The 12,069-nt window shown below is 32.5% G+C and overlaps 1 protein-coding gene and 1 long non-coding RNA gene across 6 annotated transcripts in view; one reads left to right on the forward strand and one right to left on the reverse strand.

Moving 5' to 3' along the window:
• The window catches only part of LOC107973861 (uncharacterized), an 86,345-nt gene that overhangs the window by 34,502 nt on the left and 39,774 nt on the right, over positions 1 to 12,069 (forward strand). For both annotated transcript variants that reach the window (XR_008546668.2, XR_008546669.2), the window contains exon 2: positions 3,544 to 3,643. This is a non-coding gene — a long non-coding RNA (uncharacterized LOC107973861). The remainder of the gene's footprint in view (positions 1 to 3,543; positions 3,644 to 12,069) is intronic.
• The window catches only part of TFPI (tissue factor pathway inhibitor), an 88,043-nt gene that overhangs the window by 29,464 nt on the left and 46,510 nt on the right, over positions 1 to 12,069 (reverse strand). For all 4 annotated transcript variants that reach the window (XM_001162140.7, XM_009443845.5, XM_016950155.4 and 1 more), the window contains 2 exons: positions 7,664 to 7,786; positions 926 to 1,123 (listed from right to left, as the gene is read on the reverse strand). In XM_001162140.7, the coding sequence (XP_001162140.1) occupies positions 926 to 1,123; positions 7,664 to 7,784 (319 nt within the window). In that variant the 5' untranslated portion in view covers positions 7,785 to 7,786. The remainder of the gene's footprint in view (positions 1 to 925; positions 1,124 to 7,663; positions 7,787 to 12,069) is intronic.

Below are 12,069 nucleotides of genomic sequence, written 5' to 3' on the forward strand. Positions count from 1 at the left end.
TTTGGTCAGTAATTATTTGTAATTTATCTTAGTGAGAAGATATAAAATCCCATACAATAAGGTAATTAGCAAAATTTGCAAAAATGTTAAATTTTAGTAGGATTAATGCAGAATAAAAGTTTAATATAATATGACATACTTTTGAAATTTATAACTTAGTAATATTAATATAAAACATTGGGTTTAGTAAAGTCCACAAGGGTCATCAGGGATGATTTTTCTTTTCTATGGTATTCTATTTTTATTTCCTGTAGTATTTTAAGGTTCCAATAATAAAAAAAATCTTAAATTTCATATATAGTTCTACTATTTTATGCAGCTTAGAATTTTGTAATTAAGAGCCATAGAGCTTCAATTTCCAGATTCATGATCTTGAGAGAGGATAGTGATGAGACCATTGTGTTGACAAAGGAAAGACTAAGTCAATGTGACTAACAGTTTTTCTTCTGCCAACTGAGATTACAAGTCTGGGAGGCCGAATTACACCTACTTTATTTTAAAAATACTTCACAATTCTGTGAACGTGAGTTGAGGTTTTTTTCTTCTGTCTTTATTATGGATAAGAGTATAAGACAATAAATGGGGCCTCATATTTTATAATTCACTGATATGAAAAAAATGAAAAATGATAGTTGAACATGCAAGTTGACCGTACCTAAAATTTGATAATTTGCTTTAAAATGTCTCTCGGGCATATAGAGAGTTTCTGGTACCTATAAATGTGGGTATTTCATGGTACAATTCAGAATTATCATTTTCCTTAAATGTTTTTAGGATTCCCTGAAAGTCTAAAAATGTGGAAATAAAAGATTCCTTGGAAATATTAAAACAGCATGAAATTACTTTTCTCCCTAAATTATCAAATCCATAATTAGACTCAATAGCCCTAAAGGGTCTTGAGTAATAAGGGTTCCCAGAAACCTACCTCTTGTACACATTTTTTTGCACTCTTCCAGACTTTCAAATCGATTCTGATTTCCTTCACATCCCCCATATATAAATTCTTCGCACTGTCGAGTGAAAATATTGAAGAAAAATCTTTTCATGATTGCTTTACATGGGCCATCATCCGCCTTGAATGCACAAAATGAATGCATAAGTTTCAGTGGTGGCAACTCCGTATCTATAAGGTAAAAATAAAAGATATAACATGTAATCTCCATCAACACTGTAATAATGTTCTTTATTTCCTTTTTAATATGTCCTGATTTTAAGGAAAAGTGCAATAAAACATACTAAGAAACTATAAAAAGTTATTCAGTTATCAAAATGGTAGATAATAAATTCACCAAATGAGACACAAGTTCTAGACTCTTGTTAGAGAGGTATTGCTTAAATCGTACCAACCGAAATGGGAGGGAATTGAGTAGTAGTTGTAAGGCAACTTCATTCAAGTGGATGTGTCCACAATAGACCTCTTTTAACTCAGCTAATGGACAGTTCTTTGAATTTCTCTCCCTAACCCACACTTGTGTCACTTTTTACACATAAAACAACCCTTTAAAAGCAACAGCATATTCACGTTCACATATATATATACACACACACATATGTATATAACACTATATTAAACCATTTTCCCTAATTATAAAAATTTATGTGTTTGATGTTATGAAAAATATACTTCATGGTGCTTTTTATTTTAACTTACCATACCATGCTTGGGTTTTAATAATGTTGAAATAATGTAAATAATGCTTTCTATGTTTTAAATAGAATGAGGCAATTCTTTTGACTTCACGTTATATATTTTTTCTTTAAATATTTAACTCCTAATTTTCATAACAGAATTTTCTATCCTGGGAATGGACATAGACATATAGGGAACTCAACTAGATTTTTTAAACATTTTATTTTTTTCAAGTCCAATAAAATTAATAGAAGCCTAATGTTAAGTAAAGTCTATTTGTTTACCAGTAAAGATAGACACTGAAAATTGTGAGTGGTGCAACCAAAAGAATAATGACAAAAATGCCATATAATACTTCTTGAATATTTTCTGCATATTGAGTCTATGTATTTTCTATGTCTTTGGCAATTGTTTTATTAATCTCTTATGGGGAATATTGAAACCTATAAATGACCTAAACCAATTTTGCCTCTAGAGGGCAGCAATATTATATTGAATTAAACAGATGAGTATAAATATCTTGAACAAAAGTGTTTTTATGCATTCTAAAATAGTTTACTTTGAACAACAACCAAAAAATGAATGAGACTTTAATATTTTCACATAAAATATTTTTAAAGCATAAAATACAGGATAAGTTTTTGGAGTATAATTGTCTCAAAAGAAATCAGTTTTAAATTTCCTGTAATTTCAAAATGTGAATTTTTTGAAACAGAAAATATGTGTGTAATAAAAGTTAAATTAGATAATTTTATTAATTGCATTCCACCCATAATATATTATTATTCTAATCAATTTTGAATTAATAGCAAGTATTAGTCTTATTTTAGTAATGTTAAAACTTTGTAACAAAATGATTGAAATGATATTGTTAATTTTTTATATGAGTCATAAAATTGTAAGTAGCCATTACAATCTTGAAAGGATTAAAAATACAGCTTTCTATACATAAGTTGGCATTTTCATGCTGTTTGATTCATGTGACACTAATTATTTTTGAAAACGTAAATTTTATCTCAATTACTAACACTGCTTTCAATTTTTAAAAATACTAGTTAAATTTACATAATACCATCTCATTATTTTGATCTATTTGATAAGTTAATTGATTATTTTTTTCAATTGAAATAAATTGAGCTTACAGAACTGATAGAAGAGTATGTTTTTCAGGTCCAGAATTTGTTAACTTAGAATAACATATGACAGAGAATTATTATGATACAGGGATAGTTTCAGCACCAAACACAATTGTCATAAAATAGCTAATTAGCAAGTAAGAATGTTGATCAAATCTTTAACTAAAGTTGAGTTTTATGCACATATGCATTTGTGTGTCTTCAAATTTTTCTGGAGTTATATTCAATTGACAAAATATAATGTTTGTGTTTACCAACATGATTTTTAAAATAATTTTAAACCAATAACAGTGTTACTAAATCCAATAAATATCTATAGTCTATATACAAATAATTGTATCAAAGTGAGTTAAGAAATATTGGTGAACATTGACAAGTTTAAATGTCATTTCTTTTTTTTTTCAAATCCTTTATCTAACATTTCATGTTGATGAACATATCTAAAATATGATAATTTGCTTTAGAAGGTCTCAGGCATATAGAGAGTTTCTGGTACCTATAAATATGAGTACTTCATGGTAAAATTTTCCATTTTTCTTAAATTAGATACACAAGTACTTTTTAATAGAAATTCATAACATAAATATAATTGAGGATTGCTAAAAATACTTTCTAAAAATCGAAAAATTTATGAACCAAAATGACTTGTTAAAACACATTTTCTCTATCACTGAAGTTATAATTGTCAGTTTTAAAAATCATTGAATGTTTTTTTTCTGAGTGGCACATTTATGAATAATTGTAAATGCTGTTTATATTTTTTTGTCTTTACTTAAGGATTTTAGAATGCCAAGCTGACATTTTGAGTTGTTATGAGAAACCAGAAAATTTGGTGTGAAGACCCTAAGTGGTGCGTCTGACTTACAGCAGGCCCACAGTAAGTATCATCAAATTACATATCGTGAGTTTCTGAACTCTAGACATGTTTGTTTTGAAACCAATAAAAATGTGACCTATCAGTTCCTTAAATATGGGACCCCAGAATTCACATAACAAAGCAGGAATAAAAATATTCTGGCATTTTTAATTTTACAGCTATATACCATTATCTCAAATTGCTGTAGAAATTCTCATATAATGTGATGTTATTCATTCCCAAGTTAACATTACTTTAGAACTTTAGAGACAAGTTATTGAGGTAGTGTTTCAGATAGAAAACTTGAATAAACATCTGTATCTGCAGAACACAAGGAACTTTACCTAATACCTGCATTGCCATGTATATTCAGAAAAATCATTTTTTATAAATCAATAATTTTATCAGATACTAATTGATGATTTCTCTACTTTTTATTCTTAATATATTTGATAGTGTTTATTATCAAGCTAAATCTTTTTTCCATTTTCTGCATTAAAGATATAATCACCTCTAGTTCAATCTGCTATTGAGTAATTTTGCCAGCAGGTGGTGGCAGTGCACCACAAAGGCAAAAGCCGATAAACTAGCTGTAGTAGTCGTACCTAGCAACAATAGCTAATGTTGCTCACTGAGTAATTACAATACCCTTGACATTTTTGTAATTGTACTCTTTAATGATCATAATCACCTACTGAGTTAGGCATTATTATCTTCATTTTATAAATTATAAAATAGCATTGCAGAAATTAAGTAGATAACTTAAATTCATACCATAAATGATGGGTTTAAAATTGATCCTCATATGGTTTTACAACAGCTATCTCACACATTCTTAATAACTACATGATATTGTCACAGATATGTGACTGAGATTCCTAAAGTAGCATTTGGATCAAACATACGGTTTTAATTATATAATTTCCACTCAATCAACAACATTTTTTTTCAAACATTCACCTTTATGAAACTAAAAATGGTTTCAATAATGGAAGTAGGTGATAATTTTATAGAAATTTTCTAGGAGAAACACTATTAACTTTTATGAATTATATTTTGTTATTAGGTGATTATTTGTCTTTATTCACACTTTAATGTATTTCTTATAGAAATCCTGTATTAGAATATTCTTTGTGCAGTGATCTTGCAGCCCACACCTAAGCACAGCATCCCTAGACTCAAGCAATGGCCAGGTGTGCTGTGTGACCCACAGTGCCATGCCACTTCACCCAAAAGGGATGGAAATCTGCCTCGGTTTTCATTTCTTATTTTGAATAAACCCTTTTGAACGTTAATAATTGGGTATTGACCATGCGTCAAGCACTGTGCTGTCACTACAGATATGACAGTAAATTAGATGACAGCAACCCCTCGTTCATGGAGCATATAGACACTAAGGACTTACATAAACATTCAGAAAGTCCTGGGTGCTGTGCGAGTGAACAGTAGGATACCTAAATTAGCCTGAAGGGGTCAGCGATAACTTTCCTGAGACTTGAAATTGAGACTTGAAGGAAATGTTTACAGAGGTAATAATTATCTGCCAGCAGCCATGAGAAAGCAAAACACATAGAGGGCAATCTAAAAGGAATTTAATCTGATCCAGTCATATAAATAGAATTATGGTTTATATTGAATCATTTGCCTTTGATGTCATGAATTTTATGTCTCATAGTCTAAAGGTTACAATCCTGCCTTCCCCTCCCCTCCCCCCACCCCATGTCCTGGGATGTTGGATAGAAGCTTACTATAATATTTGCTGCCTGAAAATATGTCATGCCCTTGACTGTAAGAATACTCATCCTCTTGGAACTTATTTGTGAATCTAGGGCTTTCAGGTAACTTACCATCTAAGAATCCACATGCTGCTAGACTCTAATTAAGGGATTTTATTTTATTTTATTTTATTTTCTGGCAGGGAAGAACAAACACATGTACCTTTTGCCTTCTCTGTGTCAGAAAATGTGCCAGATGCTTTTCCACTTTTTATATAAAAATCATAGGAAATTAGTTATTTACGTTATTCATTTACAGTTTAGGACACTGGTAGTCAGAAAGTTTAAATAACTTATTCAGTCTCACAAATGTACTAGGTGGCAAACTACACCTGCAAACTCACGTCTGTCTGATTCTAAATCCTACAAAAGATACTTGCCTTTCACTAAATGTTCACTCTTAATTTTCTGTCTCCTAGCCCAATGGAATTGTTTTAAAAAGCTTATCACTACTCTTTTTGTTATCATTTTTGCCTTATCTAGACGTTAATTCTAGATTATCCTCCCTGCTGATTTGACTGTTAAAAAATCATCTACTATTTGCTTGTGAGAGAAGCAATAAAATTTGATGTATTTTTCTATTAATAAGAGTACCTTATTTCAATTAAATAATATACTTCTGTAAAATGATGTTATGATCTTAGCATCATGTGATAAATTGTATCTCCAAAATAGAATTTTTTCAGATGTGAGATAAGGTTATTATAAAAATTAATTTTAAACAAAAACAAAATAAAACTAGATAAAACTGCAACTAGTTGGTGAAGAGGTCTTTAAGTCTAGCTTAAATATCAAAATTCTTTGTTACCACCTAGGTTTGGAAGCTACCTTATAGTAATTTTAAATTCTGGCTTAATTACTGATGACTTAATTCTGGATTATTGATTGACAGTGGCAGCAGCCACAATTTCAGGAACTTCCTGGTTAACCAATATTCATTTTCTCAGTCCAGTTGAGGAAAATTGGACTGGGACAAATACAGGGAACACTTGGATCTATTTGCTTCTCACTTCCCACAAGTGAGATTGCCTGTTTTTTCCCTGTTAAGACTTATTTTATCCTCCATCTTCCTTGTTTCTGTAACCTCCAGAATGTTAGAATTTTAACCCACCACCTTTTGAGAAAAAAGCCGAATGAGGGATTGAAACTCATAATGTTCAAATTCCTATTTTCAAAAAGGTACATTAGGGTTTTTACTAAATAATGCTTCATCTCTAGGAAATTTTTATAACATGACTTCCCCTTGTGGAGCCCTCAGAGAGCCAAGCTTGATTGAATCTCCTTCCTCTTCCCATCAACAGCAGCACTCTCCATGCTTCTGTCACTTTGTTTACTACTTTATACGGAAATAAACTGTCCACCCTTCACACTCCCCTAGGAAACGGTGAGATTCTTGAGCACCTCATCTCAGCCATACCTGTTTCTCTAGCACCTTCCACAGATTCAGGCCCAGAAGATGTATTTATTCAAACTTTATTAAAGTACACTGAACACAGTCATTTTAAAAAGCTATTAAAGCTATCAAATAAGAATGCATTTATGGAAATCTTTTTTACATCTTAAAACACTATACAAAAATAAGCTATCATTTTGTTAATATTCTCTCATTAATACCAATGCTTGAGATTTCTGTCAACAATTTACTAATTTGCCACAAAATGTTACTTTAAGAAAGGTATATATCCACAATAACCATCACCATACAGTTTCTCCTTGCTCTATTTTTTATTGTTAATAGTCTCATTTTTAGACACAGAGTTTTATGTGATTAGATCTAACTTATATTACTAGATCCTTTGGTGTCCTGGTTGACTAGATTTTTATATTAGTCTCAACTGGGAAGTTTTGATTTTGGAAATATGGGGAAGAAAGAGAGAATAGCTGAAACCTCAGATGTCTGAAGTTCCCTTTCCTCCTCACACTTTTCCTAGCCAAAGGGTAGCATCAAATGTCATAGGGAGTTGTTTTTACAACATTTTGCTCCTTGCAATAGCCCAGAGCTACTCCAGTGTTTAATATTGTATGCTGAAAAAAAGAGAGAAGTGTTTCAGCTAAAGTTACTTGGTTTCAGACTGTTTAAAACACACATGTGTGTGTATACACACACACACGCACACACACACATTAGGTATAATAAATTTCCAAAGAAAAATATCACTTCAATAACAACTAATTTCCCTCCACAATGGAAAAATATGGTAGATTTTTTAGATTAAAATTGAGAGCTTTAACTAGCTTAAAAAGATAATTGCTTCTAATATTTTACCTGTGATAATTGTGTGTTCTTCATCTTCCTCAGAATCAGCATTAAGAGGGGCAGGGGCAAGATTAAGCAGCAGGCATACAGAAGCCCAAAGTGCATGTACTTTCTTCATTGTGTAAATCATCTCTGAAATACAGACCATACATATCTAATAAATAAAGTGTTAATATGCTCTCATTTACAGACTAGTAAACATCATATGTGTACCTCATATGCAAATTTCTATGCCATTTTATGTGTATACACATACATTTCTCTGTGCATACTCAATGAGTCATACTTAAAATGTATATGTAGTATTCAGAATTATGGGCAAACACATTCAGTGCATATATTTATTAATATTCAAGCAAACAGGTCATATTTCAACTTTGAAAATATAAATAAAAAGGACAGTAATTGAGAGACATGGGTAAACGCTGATCAATATGGCGAAGTATGTATTAAAGTCCATTTCCATGTGCAATTTTACTTTCCACATCTTTCGCACAGCTATTCTTTCTCAGTCAGAACCAATAATTATTTAGGCATTTTTCTATTATTTCTTTAATGCAACTTTTAATTCCTGATTTATCTTTCCCTCTGCTCTAGTTCTTCTTTTAAAAAGGAAACACATTTTCAGAATTTTCATCTTTGTTTCCTTTAAAAAATACATTATTTACATCAATTTCCTAACCAGGTTTTCTATGATATAGCAGACAGCCAAAACAGAGGACAAAAGAAGTGTCTGACATTCGAGTTAGTCCTCTTTCCCAGTTCATTATTCCGCAGTTTAGGGAGTTATCTGATTCAAAAAGTTTCACAGAAAAGTGACTCTAAGTGATAAGCCATCACTCTTACACTCTAAAGGAATCAGATTTCAATGGGAGAGTGAGAATTTTCCTGTTTCAACGTTGTTTAAAGATCTATCGCCAAAAAAGAAAAAAAAAAAAAGAAAAGAAAGAAAGAAGTAAGTCACCTTTATTTTTTTAAAGACGACTTCTTCTTTGGATTTAAAGGTGGAAGGAAAACTGTAATGATCATGCAACACAGAAAAATAAAAGAAGAGAACACTTGCTTCCTTCCTGTTCTCAGCCACCAGTGCCCTTCCAGTCAGGAAGGAAAGCGAGATCTTATCAGCAAATATTCACAAATGCAGGGACAGATACTCCATCAAAAACAATCTAGAGAATTATCTGGTTTTGTCTGTAGCAGATCACAGCTGCAATATACACCATTGTGGGTAGCCATATAATAATGAAGTAGTAAATGTTATTATGCTTTAAGTTTCATTAAAATCACTAGCGAGATACATAACCTTTTTTTCTCACAACACTTTGCAAGTGTTAACATACATTTGATTTTTAGTCAGTAGAGATCTCATATATCTTGTAAATCATACCATAAACCATTTGAATTCACAAATATATATATATATTTATATAGATACATGATTTTGAAGAATCTTTAAACTAAACTTCTAATCCTTATCGCATTTTTGAACACATGTTTTTCAGAGATTCATTTATTTCCATTTGATTCTTTGAAATATACTATCCTACTATACTTTGAGTATAAAATACAGAGTGTACTCTGCATCACACAGTTCAGGAAGCAGGCTGAGGTTGAGGGCCTGCTGAAGCCCTTGAGAGAGAGGGCTCTAAATTCAGCAAGTTCCTGTCTTAAAAAATGGCAGCCTAGGGTATTGCCTAAACTTAGTACTTTAGACTTTCGTTGGGTGCTAGGATTAGAAACCAGCTCTGACAAATTTGGATCATCAGTTTATTTATTCTAGAATATGTGGAACAATCTGAGATGACAAGGGCAGGCTTGCATTTGTTCTCAGAAACAGCTAGAGCTGGTGAGCTGAGCACCACCAGGTATCTCTCATTGTGGCTGCACTCCTTAGACAGCTTTATTTTCTCTCAGTGTGACCCAATCTTCTCTGCATAGCATGATGCATGAACAATGAACTGTCCTGGGTTTTAAACCTTAAGAGTTTTTCAATCAAAATAGTGTGACTACTTCTCTTTATGGTCCAGGCTTAAATAGCTTGAGACTAGCTCTGATAGTTTTAGCATGAAACAAGGGACACCTTTTGGACCAATCCATTTGAGTTGGGAATTGTAGGAGACCATCATAGATTTGGTGGACCCAAAACCAGTCTGGGGTCAGGAATAAGAAAATGTAATAGCATGGCAAATATTAATGGAACCATATGGTTTGGGTGGTGGAAACAGACAAGTGTAACTCCCAGAAGGAGGAAATTGTTGCTTTCAGAAGGGAAGGGTGTTAGACAGATAAATGACTATATGACTATATACCACAGCAAGCCATAGCTAAATAGTAGCGTATGTAATTTTTTTTTTTTTAAAGAAAAGCAAAAGGCAAATAAAGTACATGAATTGCAGGAGGAATCAAATATCTAAATTTTTACTGAAAAATGCTGTCTGGTTCTGGGTGATAACAGATTTAATGTAGGTATGAATGCATGCACCAACTTCTATATACCATGCAAAATCTTTTTCCTTTTGGAAAAATCCAACTTTCTTAAAATTAGAAAACAGAGGTTTATAAAACACCATTTGCGGATCTCCTCCCCCCATAGATCAGCAGAGAATTTGCTGTAAACATCTGCTTGATAAGCCCATAATCCTGGCTTTCTAATAGAAACATCTTCTTTTTTAAAAATTGACCCTATTATTTAAAATAGTTTTAGATTTAAAAAAAAATAGAGAAGAATGTACAGAGACTTCTCATACACCTCACACCCAGTTTCCCTATTAACATGTTACGTTACTATGGTGCACTTATCATTAATATACCAAAATTGATACGTTGTTACTAACTAAAGTCCATATGTTAATCAAATATCCTTATCTTTTCCCCAGCATGTTTCTGTTCTAGCAACCCATCCAGAATACCAAATTGCTCTAGTTGTCATCTCTCCTTAAGTTCCCTTGGCTGTGACAGTTTCTCAGATTTTTCTTATTTTTGATGATCTTGACAGTTTTGAATAATACTGGTCAGGTATTTTGCAGGGTATCCCCTGAGTAGAATGTATCTGATGTTGTTACTCATAATTAGACCAGGGTTATGGGGTTTGGGAAAGAAGATAACAGAGTTAAAGTGCCATTTTTGTCACATTATGACAAGGATACATACTACCAACATAATTTATGACTGCTGATATTGATCTTAAACACCTGACTGGGGTGATGATTGTTAGATTTCTGCACTATGAAGTTACTTTCTACCCCTACCTTTCCATACTGTTTATTTATTTTTTTTTTAATACTTTAAGTTCTGGGATATATGTGCAGAACATGCAGGTTTGTTACATAGGTATACACATGGCATGTTGGTTTGCTGCACCCATCAACCCATCATCTACATTAGGAAATTCTCCTAATGCTATCCCTCCCCTAGCCTCCCACCCCCTGACAGACCCCAGTATGTGATGTTCCCTTCCCTGTGTCCATGTGTTATCATTGCTCAACTTCCACTTATGAGTGAGAACATGTGGTGTTTGGTTTTCTGTTCCTGTGTTAGTTTGCTGAGAATGATGGTTTCTAGCTTCATCCATGTCTCTGCAAAGGACATGAACACATCCTTTTTTATGTCTGCATAGTATTCCATGGTGTATATGTGCCACATTTTCTTTATACAGTCTATCATTGATAGGCATTTGGGTGGGTTCCAAGTCTTTTCTATTGTGAATAGTGCTGCGACAAACATATGTGTGAAAGCACCTTTATAGTAGAATGATTTATACTGGGTCAAATGGTATTTCTGGTTCTAGATCCTTGAGGAATTGCCACACCACCTTCCACAATGGTTGAACTAATTTACACTCCCAACAATAGTATAAAAGAGTTTTTATTTCTCCAGCATCTGTTATTTCCTGACTTTTTAATGATCACCATTCTAACTGACCAGTGATGATGGGCTTTTTTTCATATGTTTGTTGGCTGAGTAAATGTCTTCTTTTGAGAAGTGCCTGTTAATATCCTTCGTCCACTTTTTGATGGGATTGTTTTTTTCTTGTAAATTGTTTAAGTTCTTTGTAGATCCTAGATATTAGCCTTCTGTCAGATGGATATATTGCAAAAATTTTCTCCCATTCTGTAGGTTGCCTGTTCACTCTGATGATTGTTTCTTTTGCTTTGCAGGAACTCTTTAGTTTAATTAGATCCCATTTGTCAATTTTGGCTTTTGTTGCCATTGCTTTTGGTGTTTTAGTCATGAAGTCTTTGCCCATACCTATGTCCTGAATGGTATTGCCTGGGTTTTCTTCTAGGGTTTTTATGGTTTTAGGTCTTACGTTTAAGTCTTTAATCCATCTTGAGTTAATTTTTGCATAAGGTGTAAAGAAGAGGTCCAGTTTCTGTTTTCTGCGTATGGCTAGTCAGTTTTCCCAACATGATTTA

Source organism: Pan troglodytes, chromosome 13 (genome assembly GCF_028858775.2).
Source record: "Pan troglodytes isolate AG18354 chromosome 13, NHGRI_mPanTro3-v2.0_pri, whole genome shotgun sequence".
In the NCBI taxonomy this organism is placed as follows: domain Eukaryota; kingdom Metazoa; phylum Chordata; class Mammalia; order Primates; family Hominidae; genus Pan; species Pan troglodytes.